This window comes from Salvelinus sp. IW2-2015, linkage group LG32, assembly GCF_002910315.2.
Source record: "Salvelinus sp. IW2-2015 linkage group LG32, ASM291031v2, whole genome shotgun sequence".
In the NCBI taxonomy this organism is placed as follows: Eukaryota; Metazoa; Chordata; class Actinopteri; order Salmoniformes; family Salmonidae; genus Salvelinus; species Salvelinus sp. IW2-2015.
Genome location: NC_036871.1, coordinates 27,084,441 through 27,105,903, shown reverse-complemented (window position 1 = coordinate 27,105,903; position 21,463 = coordinate 27,084,441). Strand labels below are relative to the sequence as shown.

General features: G+C 41.0%; 1 protein-coding gene across 8 annotated transcripts in view; it reads left to right on the top strand.

The window, feature by feature from the left end:
• LOC111956576 (adhesion G protein-coupled receptor L2-like) overlaps positions 1–21,463 on the top strand; it is a 144,656-nt gene that overhangs the window by 61,229 nt on the left and 61,964 nt on the right. For all 8 annotated transcript variants that reach the window (XM_023977064.2, XM_070436627.1, XM_070436625.1 and 5 more), the window contains exons 4-5: positions 7,201–7,310; positions 9,762–10,565. In XM_023977064.2, the coding sequence (XP_023832832.1) occupies positions 7,201–7,310; positions 9,762–10,565 (914 nt within the window). The remainder of the gene's footprint in view (positions 1–7,200; positions 7,311–9,761; positions 10,566–21,463) is intronic.

Below are 21,463 nucleotides of genomic sequence, written 5' to 3'. Positions count from 1 at the left end.
TGAGAGAGATGTTCCTCTGGTTATTTTGCATACAACCATCCCACAACCTTCTGGGAATGGTGCAGAATAGTTGCTTGGCTTTGGAACATTCTCAGCACATGGCAGGACTGCTCACCGACGACGATAGGAGTAGGAGTTCAGATACGTGGCAGTGTGGTGCCGACAACAACCTTCCCCTCAACATCAGTAAGACAAAGGAGCTGATCGTGGACCACAGGAAACGGAGGGGCGAGCATCCACATCGATGGGGCTGTAGTGGAGCGGGTCGAGAGCTTCAAGTTCCTCTGTGTCCACATCACTAAGGAATTCACATGGTCACACACACCTTAAACAGTTCAGAACAGGGCACGACCGGGCCTCTTGCCCTCAGGAGGCTGAAAAGGTTTTGCATGGGCCCTCAGAACCTCAAAAGTTCTACAGCTGCACCATTTGAGAGCATCTTGACTGGCTGCATCACCGCTTGGTACGGCAACTGGCAAGGCCCCCGACTGCAAGGTGCTACAGAGGGTGGTGATTATTGGCTAGTACATCGCTGGGGCTGAGCTCCCTGCCATCTAGGACCTCTATACCAGCGGTGTCAGAGGAAGTAAGAAAAAATAACTCTCTTGCACCGACTCTACCCACACACTTACACATACTTAGACTGACACCCCTAACACACACACACTACATACACACACACACACTACATACACACACACACACTACATACACACACACACTACATATACACACACACACTACATACACACACACACACACTACATACACACACACACACACACTACATACACTACATACACACACACACACACACACACACACACACACACACACACACACACACACACCACACACACACACACACACACACACACACACACACACAATTACATACACACACACTACATACACCAACACACAACACACACACATAACATGCACACATGCATACTTTGTTACTCCTGTCACTTTTTATATTTGTTATTATATTTTTGCAGCATTTGACTAAGTCTACACATGGTGTTTACGAAGCATGTGAAATAAAATTTGATTTGCTTGAATAAACTTAATTTTCTTGATATTTCATTACTTTAACAGAACGTTTCCTAAAAGTTCAATGGTTCTATTTAAAGTCATGTTTCAAATTATTCTGAGAACGTTAAGAAAACTTTCCATACATTTTTTTATTACTAACAATCAGAATGGTATATAAGAACGTATACATTCCATTCTTAGCATCAACAATTGTTATTTTTATAACTTTTATTTCACCTTTATTTAACCTTTATTTAACCAGGTAAGCCAGTTGAGAACAAGTTCTCATTTACAACTGAGACCTGGCCAAGATAAAGCAAAGCAGTGTGACACAAACAACAACACAGAGTTACATATGGAATAAACAAACGTACAGTCAACACAGTAGAAAAGTCTATTTACAGTGTGTGCAAATGAAGTAAGATTAGGGAGGTAAGGTAAATGGGCCGTAGGGTGAAATAATTACAATTTAGCAAATAAACACTGGAGTGATAGATGTGCAGAAGATGAATGTGCAAGTAGAGATACTGGGGAGCAAAGAAGCAAAAAATATATAAATAAAATAAATATCAATATGGGGATGAGGTAGTTGGATGGGTAATTTACAGATGGGCTATGTACAGGTGCAATGATCAGGAAGCTGCTCTGCCCCTGAACAAAGGCAGTTAACCCACTGTTTCTAGGCCGTCATTGAAATAAGAATTTGTTCTTAACTGACTTGCCTAGTTAAATAAAGGAAAAATAAAATAAATAGCTGATGCTAAAGTTAGTGTGGGAGATATGTCTCCAGCCTCAGTGATTTTTACAATTCATTCCAGTCATTGGTAGCAGAGAACTGGAAGGAAAGGCGGCCAAAGGAGGATTTGGCTTTGGGGGTGACCAGTGAAATATACCTGCTGGAGCACGTGCTACGGGTGGGTGCTGCTATGGTGACCAGTGAGCTGAGATAAGGTGGAGCTTTACCTAGCAAAGACTTATAGATGACCTGGAGCCAGTGGGTTTGGTGATGAATATGAAGCGAGGGCCAGCCAACGAGAGCGTACAGGGTGCAGTGGTGGGTAGTATGTGGGGCTTTGGTGACAAAATGGATGCACTGTGATAGCAAAATGGATGCAGTCTGAGTAGAGTGTTGAAGGCTATTTTGTAAATGACATCGCCAAAGTCGAGGATCGGTAGGATAGTCTGTTGTATGAGGGTATGTTTGGCAGCATGAGTGAAGGATGCTTTGTTGCGAAGTAGGAAGCCGATTCTAGATTTAATTTTGGATTGGAGATGCTTAATGTGAGTCTGGAAGAAGAGTTTACAGTCTAACCAGACACCTAGGTATTTGTATGTGTCCACATATTCTAAGTCAGAACCGTCCAGAGTAGTATGCTAGAGGGGCGGGCGGTTTCGGGCAGCGATCGGTTTAAGAGCATGCATTTAGTTTTACTTGCATTTAAGAGCAGTTGGAGGCCACGGAAGGAGTGTTTTATGGCATTGAAGCTCGTCTGGAGGTTAGTTAACACAGTGTCCAAAGAAGGGCCAGAGGTATACAGAATGGTGTYGTCTGCGTAGAGGTGGATCAGAGAATCACCAGTGCAAGAGCGACATCATTGATGTATACAGAGAAGAGAGTCGGCCCGAGAATTGAACCCTGTGGCACCCCCATAGAGACTGCCTGAGGTCCGGACAACAGGACATCCGATTTGACACACTGAACTCTATCTAAGAAGTAGTTGGTGAACCAGGCGAGGCAGTTATTTGAGAAACCAAGGCTGTTGAGTCTGCCGATAAGAATGCAGTGATTGACAGTCGAAAGCCTTGGCTAGGTCAATGAATACACATGCCGATGCCGGTTATGATATCGTTTTGGACCTTGAGCGTGGCTTAGGTGCACCCATGACTTGCTCGGAAACCAGATTGCATAGCGGAGAAGGTACGGTGGGATTCRAAATGGTCGGTGATCTGTTTGTTAAGTTGGTGTTCGAAGACCTTAGAAAGGCAGGGTAGGATAGATATAGGTCTGTAACAGTTTGGGTCTAGTGTCTCCCTCTTTGAAGAGGGGGATGACCGTGGCAGCTTTCCAAACTTTGGGGATCTCAGATGATACAAAAGAGAGGTTGAACAGGCTAGTAATAGGGGGTTGCAACAATTGCGGCAGATCATTTTAGAAAGAGAGGGTCCAGATTGTCTAGCCCAGCTGATTTGTAGGGGCCCAGATTTTGCAGCTCTTTCAGAACATCAGCTCTCTGGATTTGGGTGAAGGAGAAATGAGGGAGGCTTGGGCAAGTTGCTGTGGGGGGTGCAGAGCTGTTGACCAGGAAAGGGGTAGCCAGGTGGAAAGCATGGCCAGCCGTAGAAAAATACTTGTTGAATCTCTCGATTATCGTAGATTTATCGGTGGTGACAGTGTTTCCTTGCCTCAGTGCAGTGGGTAGCTGGGAGGTGGTGCTCTTATTCTCCATGAACTTTAGTGTCCCATAACTTTTTGGAGTTTGTGCTACTGGATGCAAATTTCTGTTAGTAAAGCAAAGGCTAGCTTTTTCAAACTGCCTGTATATATTGGTTCCTAACGTCCCTGAAAAGTTGCATATCGCAGGGGCTATTCGATGCTCATGCAGTACAGAACAGGATGTTTTTGTGCTGGTCAAGGTCAGTCAGGTCTGGAGGGATTTTTTTTTTTAAATGTCACCTTTATTTAACCAGGTAGGCTAGTTGAGAACAAGTTCTCATTTACAACTGCGACCTGGCCAAGATAAAGCAAAGCAGTGTGACAGACAACAGCACAGAGTTACACATGGAATAACATGGAATAAACAATAAACAAGCCAATAACACAATAAACAAGTCAATGACACAGTAGAAAAAAAGAAAGTCTATATACAGTGTGTGCAAAAGGCATGCGGAAGTAGGCAATAAATAGGCCATAGTAGCGAAGAATTACAATTTAGCAGATTAACACCGGAGTGATAAATGAGCAGATGATGATGTGCAAATAGAGATTAGAGGTCGACCGATTATGATTTTTCAACGCCGATACCGATTATTGGACGACCCAAAAATCTGATACCGATTAATCGGCCGATTTTGTTTTTAAATTTATTTGTAATAATGACAATTACAACAATACAGAATGAACACTTATTTTAACTTAATATAATACATAAAAATCAATTTAGCCTCAAATAAATAATGAAACATGTTCAGTTTGATTTAAATATTGCAAAAATAAAGTGTTGGAGAAGAAAGTAAAAGTCCAATATGTGCATGTAAGAAAGCTAACGTTTAAGTTCCTTGCTCAKAACATGAGAACATATGAAAGCTGGTGGTTCMTTTTAACAYRAGTAAGAAGTTTTAGGTTGTAGTTATTATAGGAATTATAGGACTATTTCTCTCTATACGATTTGTATTTCATATACCTTTGACTATTGGATGTTCTTATAGGCACTTTAGTATTGCCAGTGTAACAGTATAGCTTCCGTCCCTCTCCTCGCTCCTACCTGGGCTCGAACCAGGAACACATCGACAACAGCCACCCTCGAAGCAGCATTACCCATGCAGAGCAAGGGGAACAACTACTCCAAGTCTCAGAGCGAGTGACGTTTGAAACGCTATTAGCGCGCACCCCACTAACTAGCTAGCCATTTCACATCGGTTACACCAGCCTAATCTTGGGAGATGATAGGCTTGAAGTCATAAACAGTGCAATGCTTGAAGCATTGCGAAGAGCTGCTGGCAAAACTCACGAAAGTGCTGTTTGAATGAATGCTTACGAGCCTGCTGGTGCCTACCATCGCTCAGTCAGACTGCTCTATCAAATCATAGACTTAATTATAACATAATAACACACAGAAATACGAGMCGTAGGTCATTAATATGGTCGAATCCGGAAACTATCATCTCGAAAACAAAACGTTTATTCTTTCAGTGAAATACGGAACCGTTCCGTATTTTATCTAACGGGTGGCATCCATAAGTCTAAATATTCCTGTTACATTGCACAACCTTCAATGTTATGTCATAATTACGTAAAATTCTGGCAAATTAGTTCGCAATGAGCCAGACGGCCCAAACTGTTGCATATACCCTGACTCTGCGTGCAATGAACGCAAGAGAAGTGACACAATTTCACCTGGTTAATATTGCCTGCTAACCTGGATTTCTTTTAGCTAAATATGCAGGTATAAAAATATATACTTCTGTGTATTGATTTTAAGAAAGGCATTGATGTTTATGGTTAGGTACACGATGGAGCAACGACAGTCCTTTTTCGCGAATGCGCACTGCATCGATTATATGCAACGCAGGACACGCTAGATAAACTAGTAATATCATCAACCATGTGTAGTTATAACTAGTGATTATGATTGATTGTTTTTTATAAGATAAGTTTAATGCTAGCTAGCAACTTACCTTGGCTTCTTACTGCATTCGCATAACAGGCGGGCTCCTCGTGAGGCAGGTGGTTAGAGCGTTGGACTAGTTAACCGTAAGGTTGCAAGATTGAATCCCTGAGCTGACAAGGTAAAAATCTGTCGTTCTGCCCCTGAACAAGGCAGTTAACCCACCGTTCCTAGGCCGTCATTGAAAATAAGAATGTGTTCTTAACTGACTTGCCTAGTTAAATAAAGGTGGGATAAATAAATAAACAAATTAAAAAWTAATTTGCCGATTGTTATGAAATTGGCCCTAATTAATCGTCCATTGTGATTAATCGGTCGACCTCTAGTAGAGATACAGTAGAGTGAACCAACAACAATACTCTCTCTATCTCTCTATCCTCTCTTTAAGTGTGTTCAGGTGTGTTAGCCGCCCCCAATAATTGACCACACCTGATCTTATTGTGCTTGTTTCTTTTGAAATGGTATCTGTTTAAATAGACTAAAATGACCATCTTTGTATGCGTAAAAAAACATGGCATGCTAGCTCCATCGTGGACTAATTCCATAGATGGAGAACAAAAGACTATAGGTTAGAATCTCACTGAAAATACATTTTTGCATGATTAATGCCTATGGAAGTGTCCAATCTGTGCTTGGAGTTTAAAAAAAGTTAATAAGTCTTATTGAAACATTCAGTTAGTTKTAAGGAAGTTATTCAAAACCTCCAAATAACCGATAATTTCTGTTCATAGAGGGTTAATAAAAATAAATGAGACATTTTCACTTCTATTCTTAGAACCTCAAAAAACATTCCGTTTTACTGGTCATGAAACGTATGGCTTCRTTTCCACATCCAATGTGAAACCAAAAACATACGTTCTCACAACTTCCTAGGAACCAAAAGTGCTAGCTGGGATGCGGCTGCTGTTGATGCTATGCCTTCTCAATCCCTCAGCCTCAAGAGAGCTTGATTGAAGTGAGGCCAATTTCATCCTATATTTACACAAAATCAGTTATTCTATTCCCCTCTCTCTCCCCCTCCATCTTTCACTCACAAAACACAAACACACACAGTTGTAACAGTTTTAAGAGTAGTACATAAAACTTCATAGCCAAGGTCATTTCAAGTTATGAGGCAAATAACTAACTCCCATAGCAAAGGCTAGGGAGTCTCCCATAACAAATACACGGGCAACACTTGATAAACAGTACATGGTTTTCACTTGATGAGACTTATGTGTTTCCTGTGACCCACTAGAAACAGTCATTTCAGCCAATTACCCTCTGCAGCCGCCTGTTGTGCACATTTTAATTGCTCTTTGTGTGGGTGAGTGGTGCTTAGTGGCTGGAACTGATAAGGTTGATATTCTCATCTCATATACATGAACATCCCATAATATACTCCCTACCTGTCTTCAGCTCAACTCCTCATAATTCTTCCACGCTGTGTCTGTATTCCTCTTTATATCTATCTACTGTGTGTGCGTGTGTGTATATGTGTTTCTCTTTATATCTATTTACTGTTTCTCTCTTTTATTTATCTCCCTCTATTTATTMTTCTTCCTCCCTCAACTTGTTAATAGCATCAACAGTACAGTATATTTACTGCCCTGCTCGGATTAATAGGATTTTCATATCCTTCACCACAGCAATACTGCACACTGGATTTGAATGAGTGTGTGGATAGAAGAGGGAAGTGCCTATGTATTATTCATGTTTCTCTCATTCTAATACCACTCTGGGGATGTTATAGTAGTTTGTGTCATTGCTGAAATGTTTGTGATCCATCTTTTCCCAGGTGCAACAACCGTACTCAGTGTGTGGTTGTGACTGGCTCTGATGTCTTCCCTGATCCTTGTCCTGGCACTTACAAGTACCTAGAGGTCCAGTATGAATGTGTCCCATATAGTAAGTATTCAGCATTTAATGATGCTGTGCAACTATATGTTTTTTCTTGAATGTGTAGTTAGGTTTATTAGATCCTTTACTTATTAAGTGGGGTCCTGTAGGAGGGGGGATATGTGCTATCTGTGTGTAAAAGTTTGTTTTCTGTCATTATAAAACAATGAAAAGCTGATCTTTTAAATGAAATAGTAAATGTATTTATTTAAAAAAAATCTGACTCTTGTTGCTGTTACGGTATGTAATTCACTGAAGGTTTATTTTCATGAAATAATATTTTGGTTTTACCTCTTCTTCATTTCTCATCTAACTTTCCTTCCCCTCTTGTATCTTTTCTGTATTAACCTCTATGCTCTCTCTCCTTCTAAGTTTCAGTCTTTCTTGTTCCTTAGTTGTCTCGCTAGGATCTTTTCCCTCTTCCGTTTGTTGCTTCACTGCTTTAATGAAGGAACTCAATATTGGGTTGCTCGTCATCAGCCATTGTTCACTTGCAATTGTATTTTTTGGCTCATTAGGGAAATTGTGCCTGTAACATTAGCAAGTATGTTCTGTGTGTGGGCGAAGCAGACTACGGAATTTAGATTTGTGTCTGTAAAGTTTTTGAGTAAATACCGCCCCAGACAATACTGCCAAAAATAACCCTTTTGCTGTTTCTCTAAGAATGTTATCTGATTTTAAACTGAATAGAGATTTCAGAAACAGTACAATGTTTCTTTATGTCAAACAATTCACTTGGACAGTAATTCGGCCTGTTTATTACTGATGCAATCAGTGGCTAGGCAAAACAAATATTATTTTGATGGCTAGAAAAGCATGGAATCGTGATCGGTTGAACAATTTGTGTAGTTTGTCTCCAGCCCTAACCTGTATGCTTTCATATTATAGGGCCTGATAATCTCCCTATTTTTKTCTGTTTTTTCTTGTTCCCCCAAAACAGCCATCTCTTGGTCCTCTATCGATCATATCCTGTAACCTTCTCTACTCATGTAGCCTACCTGGTAGTTGACTCACGATAACCTTTCTCTCCCTCTTGCACTCTTTCTTGTTTGCTTTCTTTCTTTTTCAATGCCTAAAATAGAAGTGGAACAAAAAGGTAAATGAGTGGTCCAGTCCTCCCTCCGTCCCAGCCCCACCCTTCCCCAGCTCCCTGTAATGTGGTGTTCAATACAACCCTCCCTCTTGTCTCCTCCCTCCTGATTGCCTCTTGTCAAAACGCCTGCCCCAAACCCCCATAGGGTGTTGATTGCAACTCTGGGAGACAATTTGAATTTCAAAGCCGATTTATAAAAGCAGTCTTGAGGTTTGAAAGATGGGGCCCGTTCAGATTCACTAGACCTGTTACCAGTGCTGGTCTCGTACGTCACCAGATATTACATCTCCCTGCGCACCTCTAGTACCGTAAATCTCGCAGTAGACAGTTTGGAAGAATGCTATGAAGGCAGTTTCTCATCTAAACCATTATACATTTCAATAATACACCATGATACAGATACACCAATTCACAAGCATGTGAAGACATTTTAAGAGGGTTATTTTCCCATTTAAATTCAAATTACAGAATGAGTCTGACACAACAACATAACTAGGCTACCACCAAGCCTAACTATAAAAAACTATTAGCTAGAGCTCTCAAATACAGAAGTGCATAAATGTTATCATACAGTATCATATGCATTGTACAGAGCTCGGTAGCAAGCTAAACAAATAATGCTATGCATCAGGTAGCCTAGCAGTGAGAGCATTGGGCCAGTGGCCGAAAGGTCACTTGTTCAAATCTCTGAGCCGACAAGGTTAAAAATCTGTCTGTGCCCTTGAGCAAGGCACTTAAACCTAATTGCTCCAGGTTCACTGAGACCTCTGCTGTTGTTGTCCTGTCTTCTCTCCAAACCCTACCCTCATCTTACCCCAGCTTCACTGCCACCTCCATCCAGAATGTTGTTTTGGTTCTCTCCACAAGTCTTATCCCTTATCATTTTGTCTTCTGTGTGCTTTTTCAGTAAGCATGTGCAGTTTTGCCATTTACACAATTGTCAGTGTCACTGATGCCAGGTAGAAGTTGCAATTAAAACAAGGGTTCCAGTATACACTTCATCCCTACCTCTCCCATCCCTTACATGTCTTGCATTTACAGGGTTTATCCTCCTTTGGTTTGACTTTTTGGATTTGTTTGGTCCCACACAGTTAACGTGTACGGCAGACAAACTCTATAAAGAAGCAAGTCCTTTACTCACTCTTGCACATCATTCTCTTGCCTTCACCTTTGATTTTTCATTCTATTCACAAGCAATAGCACTAAACACTAGTTAAATAACTGTCACACATCTTTGTCCCACACTCTACTTGGACAGCAGCGAAAAACTATACAATATACACACTACATACCGTGAGGAAATATCTGTTTATACTCTGCATATTTTTTACTTAAACCCATCTTTCTGTTTCTCTGTCCCTCACTAGTTTTCATTTGTCCCGGGACCCTGAAGGAGGTGGGGGAGCCCACGTTTGTGTTTGAGGTGGAGCAACAGGCTGGGGCTTGGTCTAAAGACCCCCTGCAGGCAGGAGACAAGGTCTTCTTCATGCCCTGGACGCCGTACCGCACTGACACCCTTATTGAGTATGCCTCCCTGGAGGACTTAAAAAATGGCCGCCAGACCACGACCTATAAACTCCCACATCGTGTTGACGGCACGGGCTTCGTGGCCTACGACGGGGCCATCTTCTTCAACAAGGAGCGCACGCGTAACATTGTGAAATTTGATCTCCGCACGCGCATCAAGAGTGGTGAGGCCATTGTGGCCAACGCCAACTATCATGACACCTCGCCATACCGCTGGGGCGGCAAGACGGACATAGACCTCGCCGTCGACGAGCGGGGGTTGTGGGTGATCTACGCAACGGAGCAAAACAACGGACGAATCGTGGTCTCACAGCTCAACCCTTACACGCTCCGCTTCGAGGCCACCTGGGAGACGGCGTACGACAAGAGATCCGCCTCCAATGCCTTCATGGTGTGTGGCGTGCTGAACGTGGTGCGGTCCACCTACGAGGAGAACGAGAGCGAGACGGCCAAGAGCCACATAGACTACATCTACAACACCAAGCTAAGCCAGGGAGAGTACACGGACATCCTGTTCCCCAACCAGTACCAGTACATCGCTGCTGTGGATTACAACCCCAGAGATAACCAGCTGTACGTGTGGAATAACTTTTACATCCTGCGCTACGACCTGGAGTTTGACGCTGAGAAAGACCCTGCTGACGGTAAGCCTCAGTCACAGTATGGCCTGTTTCAGATGAATCCTGATCTGAGATCTGTATGTGTACATTGAGTTTTCACACTAACCTCTCATTGAGATCAAAACAGGATTTCTGTAAAAAGACTGAGTTACAAACACATATTTCAGGTTGGGATTCAGCCCTTTGTGTTGTATTTGCGTCAGGTGCTGAATATATTCCTCTGTGTGTGTGTGTTGAGTGTGTGTGTGTGTGTGTGTGTGTTGCTGCATGGGAAGTCACAGATGACTGATTTTTAATTTTGAACACAATTCAAGTGTGATTCAGAGAATAGGAGATTGTGTTTGTCCTGGGGAAAGACCTAATTTGTAAATAGAAAATTACAGATTCACCTTGGAACGAGGTATAACTCCCTCAGGAGCCTTCGTGCTCTGGCACAAGGCATCAGCCATAAAGACTTGCTTCCTTTATTACCATAAGGCGAGCTCAAGAACTACCTCTCCACTTGAAGCTTGGACCCTATCAAATGTTCTAATCTCAGGTCTTATCCCAGTCCTTTATGAACAGTGGCCTTGTGAACTTCCCTTTTAATGCCCCGGAATGGGATTCTGAAATATTGCATACAGTATGACAGAAGGTTATCCCACTTTACTTTCCTTGCCTTTGGAGCCGTTTCGGACATCTGTTGCCATGGCTACCCCATCAACCGTTCGTTGACGGCCCCTCATTTACCCTAGATTGAGACAATCTCCATAATATTATGGCCTGGCGGTCGGCGTTAAAACGCAGAGTCAAAGTACCATGTGGCTAGATGGCGGTAACACCGGTGAATCATAGCTGGATGACACGGTTAGAAGAATGACTTGAGCGCTGTTGAAAAGGGGGAAAAAACGATCAAGATATCAATAACGGCTGATGGTCCTGTCAAACGCTGTAGGGTTTTAAATTAATCTGTGAAGTGTCTGAGGGGAGACGGACGTGCATGTCATCAGTCAGGGCCCTTACATCACAGTGTCTGATAATGGGTGTAATTACCTGCCTGTAGCCTCCTTATCCCTGAGAGCTAGGCTAAGTCCCTGCTAACGCTCAGCACAACAAGGAACTATCAACTCTATACCATGATGCTGTAATGTGTTGGGGTGTAGCCTCCTCCTTATCCCTAAAAGCTAGGCTAATTCCCTGCTAACTAACGTACCTACTAACACTTGCTGTGGGGAAAGACGACAAGTAACTATCAACTATAGGCTACCATGACGTGTTGGGGTGCAGCCTCCTCCTTATCGCTACGAGCTAGGCTAACTCCCTGCTTAGTCACTTTGGGGGAACATGCTACCACGCTGCCATTGGGGTTTCAAGTTGTTCCACAGTGCTGCTCCCTGCACAAGAGTAAGTTCTGACTGAGTTCTCACATTTTCGCTGATTTAAAGAAAATGAATATTGAAAATAAAGCGATATCCAGTTAGTTGCATTCCAGTGTATAGCTAGGTTAATGTTAAGGATTTTCCCCAAAGGAAATGTGATCCCTGACCTGTGTGTGCAAGGGCAATTTCGCCATGAACACCATATGTTCCTGCACTCTGATCACGTGTCAACGCGACAGACRGACAGACAGGCAGGCAGACAGAAGCCTTGAGCTCGTGACGGTCTTAGAGGTTCAGTCTCTATGTGCCCAACCCAACCAAAGCATTCAATTAAGACCATGTAGAATAGATAGACACCAGATACTAGAATTTTAAGTTGTTTCTCCATTGCCGAATTGGCATGTATTTGCATGCAAACGGCCTCTTCTGGCTGCTCAGGATAAGATGTATGTAAATGTAATTAACAAGTGAATTATCATAATTCCCCTTCATGCCTAATAACAGCCACACAGAGAGGAGAGAAGTCAGCATGGCAGTGCATTTCCAATCAAGGGGATTTACTCTGTTCTGCTCTCAGCTAATGCTTCAGCAAACGCAAATGCCAGAGACAGACACTAGGGCTGTCCCCGACCTAATATAAATATTTGTCAACTGAAAGTCGTCTGTTCTTTCGACCAATCAATTGGTCAAAATGTTAAAATGTGTATTTTTCCCTCTATAGACACGCCCTATGTGTTTTGATAAAATCAACTGTATATGCATTGAGCTTGTCTGATGCTTTAAGCTCACTATTTGATGAAACAAGACACAAATGACTCGAGGGAGATCAAGACCAGAAGATTCAAACCTTAACCTGTCCCGACCATCCTCCTCCCGCTCCTACTGGCTTTTGCAGATTCTGCCATTACTCTCCTGAAGTTGCCGGTAATAGGCTACACTAGGAGTCGGCAAACTTTCTCATGTGGAATGCCAATTTATCTTACCATTTCTACCGATCTGCATCCCAGTAATGGTTTTCATATGAACATTTTTGTGGAACAGTTTCATTTCATTTATAATAACGTCTTCATATCTCATATATCTTGTCAAGTGATTAATCAAAATTCTATTCAAATCTAAATGAAAATGATACAAACCAAAAAAGTAAGTTCTATTGCCATTGCCAACTATGTAAAAATAGCCTACATAAAGCCAACAAATATAAACAATGCAGCCTGCAGGTAGAAAATATCCCGATTTTAAAAATAAATATCCTATAAATCACATTGGCTACACATGGCCTGTCTGCAACCAACTTGAAACATTGTATCAGATATTAACTTGCGTCCATCCGGTTGCAACATACAGTTTCCTGCGCCAGTGAGCTCAGGACAGACATCCCTGTAGGCAATTTGCGCAAGGGATAAGAAGTATTCAGGTAGGCCTATTTTATGACGTTTCCACTGGATCAAAGCATTACATTTTCCCCTTTCACGGTGAGTGGTTATGGAAAGGGAGAGAGCTGGAAAGATTTTCAAATACATCGAGGAATTGTCATTCTCAATGGATGTAAAAAATAGACTTAATTTGCTTGCTGTTTGAGGTAAAGAAAACATTACATTGAGAAGCTCCACAGCTCATTAATGGTGCTGCATTACGCCAATCCAGAATACTATCAGATCCCCAAATGGTAGATTAGAAATTATAGGAATTAACGGTAAATGTACTACTAGTGATACATGTAATGGGGAATTGATAGACACTAACAATTCACACAATGAAGTTATGGAACAATGAATGTACACAAATTGTCGGGAGAGAGCCCATTCTGGAGAGAGACGTGCATTGTGCAGCCACACTCCCCCTCTTCTTGGACTGTACCTCCGCAATGGATTAGTCTCGGCTTCCGCAATGGATTAGTTCACTGAGATGGGCACGAATAAAACAGGTGTCTCCTGTGCTATAAAAAAAATATATATATATATATATATTTTATTTTTAGAACAGGTGTCTCCTGTGCCAGAATTTTTTTAAACAATTGTATTATATATATATATATATATATATATATATATATATATATATATATATATATATATATATATATATATATAATACAATTGTTAAAAAAATTTCTGGCACAGGAGACACCTGTTCTAAAAATAAAAAATGTTACTCCTCAACAACAAACTCTCTGCCGAATAATTGGGGTCAGCCCTAACAGGCACACAAACTCTCACTGGCTTAACTGCGTGCGAAAGATGTAATGATGAAAACCACACAGCCACACACTAGCCTACATAGTTGTTGATTTTACACATTAGTTTAAGAACCCTTGCTACGGTTCTGCTACTGGAATTGAAACTTGAATGCATAGAGCTACAATGTATTTGCATTCATAACTGCCTTCTGCAGATCGTTAAGTTTTATGAGAACAAAAGCCCGTAGCTGCTCATAGAGGGAGGGAAATAAAGAAGCATGGCTATGCCAGCAGCGAGATTCCACTGGTCTTTTGTGAATGGCACAGGCAGGCACATGAAAGAAATTGGTTCATGTTTATTAGGTTGCTCAGATCTACACCTTTAACTGCCCTGACTATACAGCTATTAGGATTTATTGCGTCTCTCAGAGAGAGCATAGATGGGGATTAAACAACCTGTTCTGCAGGGTGATCTAATGGTGCTAAAAGAACATCTCTCACTGATACTGAGAAGCACTTGAGGCGCAGAGTGAAAATTAATTTAGTCCATTAAGATTCATGGGGCCCCACAGTTAAAGTTCCTTGAAGAACCGAATTGCTACAATTCTCTGCTTTTTACAGAGAACAGTAATCAGTACAATACCACCTATGTGTCTTCTCCTACTATGCCAACAGCCTACAGTGCCTTCAGAAAGTACTCATACCCCTTGACTTTTTCCACATTTTGTTGTGTTAATCAGTGGAATTCAAATGGTTTTAATTGTATTTTTTTTGTGTCAATGATCTACACAAAATACTCTAATGTCAAAGTGGAAGAAAACCATTTTTTTTTTTTATTAATGGAAAATAAACCACTAATTAATTTTTGATAAGATAAGTATTCAACATGTTAGAATCACCTTTGGCAGTGATTACAGCTGGGGGTCTTTCTAGGTATGTCTCTAAGAGCTTTGCAAACCTGGTTTGTACAATATTTGCCCATTATTCAATTTAAATTCTTCAAGCTCTATCAAGTTGGTTGTTAGACAGCCATTTTCAAGTCTTGCATTAGATTGTCAAGCTGATTTAAGTCAAAACTGTGACTAGGCCACTCAGAAACATTCAATGTTGTCTTGGTAAGTAACAGTATATATTTGGTGTTGCGTTTTAGATTATTGTCCTGCTGGAAGGTGGATTTGTCTCCCAGTGTCTGGTGGAAAGCAGACTGAACCAGGTTTTTCTCTAGGACTATGCTTAGCTCTATTCCTTTTMTTTTTATAAAAAACTCCCTAGTCCTTGCCGGTGACAAGTATACTCATAACATGATGCAGCCACCACCATGCTGGAAAATATGACGAGTGGTACTCTGTTGTGTTGGATTTGCCCCAAACATAACGCTGTATTTATTTGCCACTTTTTTTTTTGCAGTATTACTTGAGTGCCTTTTTGCAAACAGGTTTTGGAATATGTTTTATTCTGTACAGGCTTACTTCTTTTCACTCTGTCATATAGGTTAGTATTATGGAATAACAACAATGTTGTTGATCCATTCTCAGTTGTCTCCTATCTCAGCCATTACACTCTGTAACTGTTTTAAAGTCACCATTGGCCCCATGGTTAAATCCCTGAGGGGTTTTCTTCCTCTCCGGCAACTGAGTTAGGAAGGACGCCTGTATCTTTGTAGTTGCTGGGTTTATTGATAAACCATCCAAAGTGTAATTAATAACTTCACCATGCTCAAAGGGATATTCAATGTCTTTATTTTTTATACCATCTACAAGTATGTGCCCTTCTTTGCAAGGCATTGGAAAACCTCCCTGGTCTTTGTCGTTGAATCTTTGCTTGAAATTCCCTGCTCGACTGAGGGACCTTACAGAAAATTGCATGTGTGGGGTACAGAGATGAGGTAGTCATTAAATAAATCATGTTAAACACCATTATTATACACCGAGTGAGTTTATGCAACTTATTTTCTGATTTGTTAGACACATTTCTTCTCCTGAAGTTATTTAAGCTTGCCTAACAAAGGGGTTGAATACTTCTTGACTCAAGACATTTCAGCTTTACATTTTTTATTTATTAGTAAAGATTTCTGAAAACATAATTCCACTTTGACATTATGGGGTATTCTGTGTAGATCAGTGACGCAAAATCTACATTTCATCCATTTTAAATTCAGGCTGTAACACAACAAAATGTGGGAAAAGTCTAAATACACTTTCTGAAGGCACTGTGTACACTACCGTTCAAAAGTTTGGGGTCGTTTAGAAATTAACTTATTTTTTGTACATTAAAATAACATACCATTTATCAGAATTACGGTGTAGACATTGTTAATGTTGTAAATGACTATTGTAGCTGGAAACAGCTGATAAAAAAAAAAAAAATGGAATATCTACATAGGCGTACAGACGCCCATTATCAGCAACCATCACTCCTGTGTTCCAATGGCACGTTGTGTTAGCTAATCCAAGTTGGTCATTTTAAAAGGCTAATTGATCATTAGAAAACCCTTTTGCAATTATGTTAGCACAGCTGAAAACTGTTGTTCTGGTTATAGAAGCAATAAAACTGGCATTCTTTAGACTGGTTGAGTATCTGGAGCATCAGCATCAGCAGTTCGATTACAGGCTCAAAATGGCCAGAAACAAAGACCTTTCTTCTGAAACTCATTGTCTATTCTTGTTCTGAGAAATGAAGGCTATTCCATGCGAGAAATTGCCATGACACTGAAGATCTTGTATAGAGGTCGACCGATTAATCGGAATGGACTATTAATTAGGGCCGATTTCAAGTTTTCATAACAATCGGAAATCTGTATTTTTGGACACCAATTTGGCCGATATAAAAAAATAAAAAAGTTTTTTTTTTACCACCTTTATTTAAATAGGCAAGTCAGATTCTTATTTTCAATGACGGCCTAGGAATGGTGGGTTAACTGCCTTGTTCAGGGGCAGAACGACAGATTTTTACCTTGTCAGCTCAGGGATTCAATCTTGCAACCCTACGGTTAACTAGTCCAACGCTCTAACCACCTGATTACATTGCACTCCACGAGGAGCCTGCCTGTTACGCAAATGCAGTAAGAAGCCAAGGTAAGTTGCTAGCTAGCATTAAACTTATCTTATAAAAAACAATCAATCATAATCACTAGTTAACTACACATGGTTGATGATATTACTAGTTTATCTAGCGTGTCCTGCGTTGCATATAATCGATGCGGTGGCATTCGCGAAAAAGGACTGTTGTTGCTCCAACGTGTACCTAACCATAAACATCAATGCCTTTCTTAAAATCAATACACAAGTATATATTTTTAAACCTGCATATTTAGTTAATATTGCCTACTAACATGAATTTCTTTTAACTAGGAAAAATGGTGTCACTTCTCTTGCAACAGAGTCAGGGTATATGCAGCAGTTTGGGCCTCCTAGCTCATTGCAAACTGTGTGAAGACTATTTCTTCCTAACAAAGACAGCCAACTTCGCCAAACGGGGGATGATTTAACAAAAGCGCATTTGCGAAAATGCACAATCGTTGCACGACTGTACCTAACCATAAACATCAATGCCTTTCTTAAAATCAATACACAGAAGTATATATTTTTTAACCTGCATATTTAGCTAAAAGAAATCCAGGTTAGCAGGCAATATTAACCAGGTGAAATTGTGTCACTTCTCTTGCGTTCATTGCCGAGAGTCATGCGGTATATCTGTGTCACTCAGTCTTGGTTCTGTCCTGCTCAGTTCGGCGAATCTTACTCAAATGCCTCCTGCTCATTCGAATCTATGTGGGCCAGAAATTCTTCTACGTAATTCTATGACAATAACATTGAAGGTTGTGCAATGTAACAGGAGTATTTAGACTTATGGATGCCACCCGTTAGATAAAATACGGAGGTTCGTATTTCACTGAAAGAATAAACGTTTTGTTTTCGAGATGAGTAGTTTCCGGATTCGACCCATATTAATGACCTACGGCTCGTATTTCTGTGTGTTATATGTTATAAATAGTCTATGATTTGATAGAGCAGTCTGACTGAGCGATGGTAGGCACCAGCAGGCTCGTAAGCATTCATTCAACAGCACTTTCGTGCATTTTGCCAGCAGCTCTTTGCAATGCTTAAAGCATTGCGCTGTTTATGATTTCAACGCTATCATTTTCGAGATTAGGCTGGGTACACGATGTGAAATGGCAGCTCTTTAGCGGGTTTGTGCGCTAATAGCGTTCTCAAACGTTCCCTAATCGCCTCTGAGACTTGGAGTAGTTGTTCCTTGCTCTGCATGGGTAACGCTGCTTCGAGGGTGGCTGTTGTCGATGTGTTCCTGGTTCGAGCCCAGGTAGGAGCGAGGAGAGGGATGGAAGCTATACTGTTACACTGCAATACTAAAGTGCCTATAAGAACATCCATAGTCAAAGGTAAATGAAATACAAATGGTATAGAGAGAAATAGTCCTATAATTCCTATATAAACAAACCCTAAACTTCTTACCTGGAATATTGAAGACTCATGTTAAAGGGAACACCAGCTTTCATATGTTCTCATGTTCTGAGCAGGAACTTAAACGTTATCTTTCTTACATGCACATATTGCCTTTTACTTTCTTCTCCAACACTTGTTTTTGCATTATTTAAACCAAATAAACATGTTTATTATTTATTTGAGGCTAAATTGATTTTGATGTACTATATTAAGTTAAAAAAATGTTATTCAGTATTGTTGTAATTGTCATATTACAAATATATATTTTTTTAAATGAATGGATAATCGGTATCTGCTATTTTTGGTCCTCCAATAATCGGTTCGGCGTGAAAAATCATAACCGTCGACATCTATCTTGTACGCTGTTACTACTCCCTTCACAGAACAGCGCAAACTGGCCCTAACTCAGATAGAAAGAGGAGTGGGAGGCCGGGTGTACAACTGAGCAAGAGGAAAGTACATTAGTGTCTTGTTGAGAAACAGACCTCACAAATCCTCAACTGGCAGCTTATCAATTGTACCCGCAAACACAAGTCTCACCATCAACAGTGAAGAGGTAACTCCGGGATGCTGGCTTTCTAGGCAGAGTTCCTCTGTCAGTGTCTGTGTTATTTTGATCATCTTAATCTTTTATTTTTATTGGCCGGTCTGAGATATTGCTTTTCCCTGCAACTCTGCCTAGAAGGCCAGCATCCACAGTCGTCTCTTCACTGTTGACGTGTGTGTGTGTGTGTGTGTGTGTGAGCATCCACAGTCGTCTCTTCACTGTTGACGTGTGTTGTGTGTGTGGTGTGTGTGTGTGTGTGTGTGTGGTGTGTGTGTGTGTGTGTGTGTGTGTGTGTGTGTGTGTGTGTGTGTGTGTGTGTGTTGTGTGTGTGTGTGTGTGTGTGTGTGTGTGTGTGTGTGTGTGTGTGTGTGCAGTCAGAAAAAGTATATACATAGTCAAAAGTTGGGACAACTTACTCATTCAAGGTTTTTCTTTTTAATTTTACTATTTTCTATATTTGTAGAATAATAATGAAGACATCACAACTATGAAATAACACATATGGAATCATATAGTAACCAAAAAAATGTTAACCTCTTTGTGAAAGGCGTGTCGCTGAAATTCGGTGAAATTGCAGAGCGTGAAATTCAAACTACAGCATTATAAATATTTACCTTTCATAAAATCACAAGTGTAATACATTAAAATAAAGCTTATCTTCTTGTTAATCCTGCCGCTGTGTCAGATTTCAAAAGGCTTTACGGCGAAAGAAAACCATGCGATTATCTGAGGACAGTGCCCCACATACAAACACATGAAAAACATATTTCAAACAGGCAGGTGCGACACGAAAGTCAGAAATATCGATATAATAAATGCCTTACCTTTGATCTTCTTCTGTTGGCATTCCAAAAGGTCCCAGTTACATCACAAATGGTCCTTTTGTTCGATACTGTCCGTCTTTATATCCATAAAACTCAGTTTAGCTGGCGCGCTTCAGTCAATAATCCACCCAGTTTCCCGCCATCAAAATGCATACAAAATGAATCCCAAACGTTACTAATAAACTTTTCCAAACAAGTCAAACAACTTGTTATAATCAAACCTTAGGTACCCTAATACGTAAATAAACGATAAAATTTAAGACGGAGAATAGTTATTGACTTTACCGAGAGAGAATAATACCAACGAACGCGCTCTTTTCCACGCGCTTGGAAACACTACAGCCAAAATGGGAGCCACCTAGAAAAACGACAGTTTCTGGCTAATTTTTCCAAAAACCAGCCTGAAACTCTTTCTAAAGGCTGTTGACATCTAGTGGAAGCCCTAGGAACTGCAATCTGGGAGGCCTTATAATAAAAGTGATAGCCATTGAAAATAGTGGTAGGCTGAATTATTTTGGAGGGGGGTGGTTTGTCCTTGGGGTTTTGCCTACCATATCAGTTCTGTTATACTCACAGACATAATTTTAACAGTTTTAGAAACTTGAGAGTGTTTTCTATGCTTATTTGAGCTGTTCTTGCCATAATATGGAATTAGCCTTATTGGTAAAAGACCGTCTTCCACCCCTACCATGTCACAACACAACTGATTGGCTCAAACGCATTAAGAAGGAAAGAAATTCCACAAATTAGCTTTTAACAAGGCACACCTGTTAATTGAAATGCATTCCAGGTGACAAACCTCATGAAGATGGTTGAGAGAATGCCAAGAGTGTTCGAAGCTGTCATCAAGGCAAAGGGTGGCTTCTTGGAATTATATCAAATATMAAATATATTTGATTTGTTTAACACTTTTTTTGGTTAGTACATGATTCCATATGTGTTATTTCATAGTGTTGATGTCTTCACTTCGCTAAGGTAACTGAGCTAAATGACTATCGCCCCGTAGCACTCACTTCCGTCATCATCATGTGCTTTGATAGACTAGTCAAGGACCATATCACCTCCACCCTACCTGACACCCTAGACCCACTCCAATTTACTTACCGCCCCAATAGGTCCACAGACGAAGCAATCTGGACAAGAGGAATACCTATGTGAGAATGCTGTTCATCGACTACAGCTCAGCATTTAACACCATAGTACCCTCCAAACTCGTCATTAAGGTCAAGATCCTGGGTCTCAACCCCGCCCTGTGCAACTGGGTCCTGGACTTCCTGACGGGCCGCCCCCAGGTGGTAAGGGTAGGAAACAACATCTCCACCCCGCTGATCCTCAACACTGGGGCCCCACAAGGGTGCGTTCTCAGCCCTCTCCTGTACTCCCTGTTCACCCATGACTGCGTGGCCATGCACGCCTCCAACTCAATAATCAAGTTTGCAGATGACACTACAGTGGTAGGCTTGATTACCAACTACGACGAGGCGGCCTACAGGGAGGAGGTGAGGGCCCTCGAAGTGTGGTGTCAGGAAAATAACCTCACACTCAACGTCA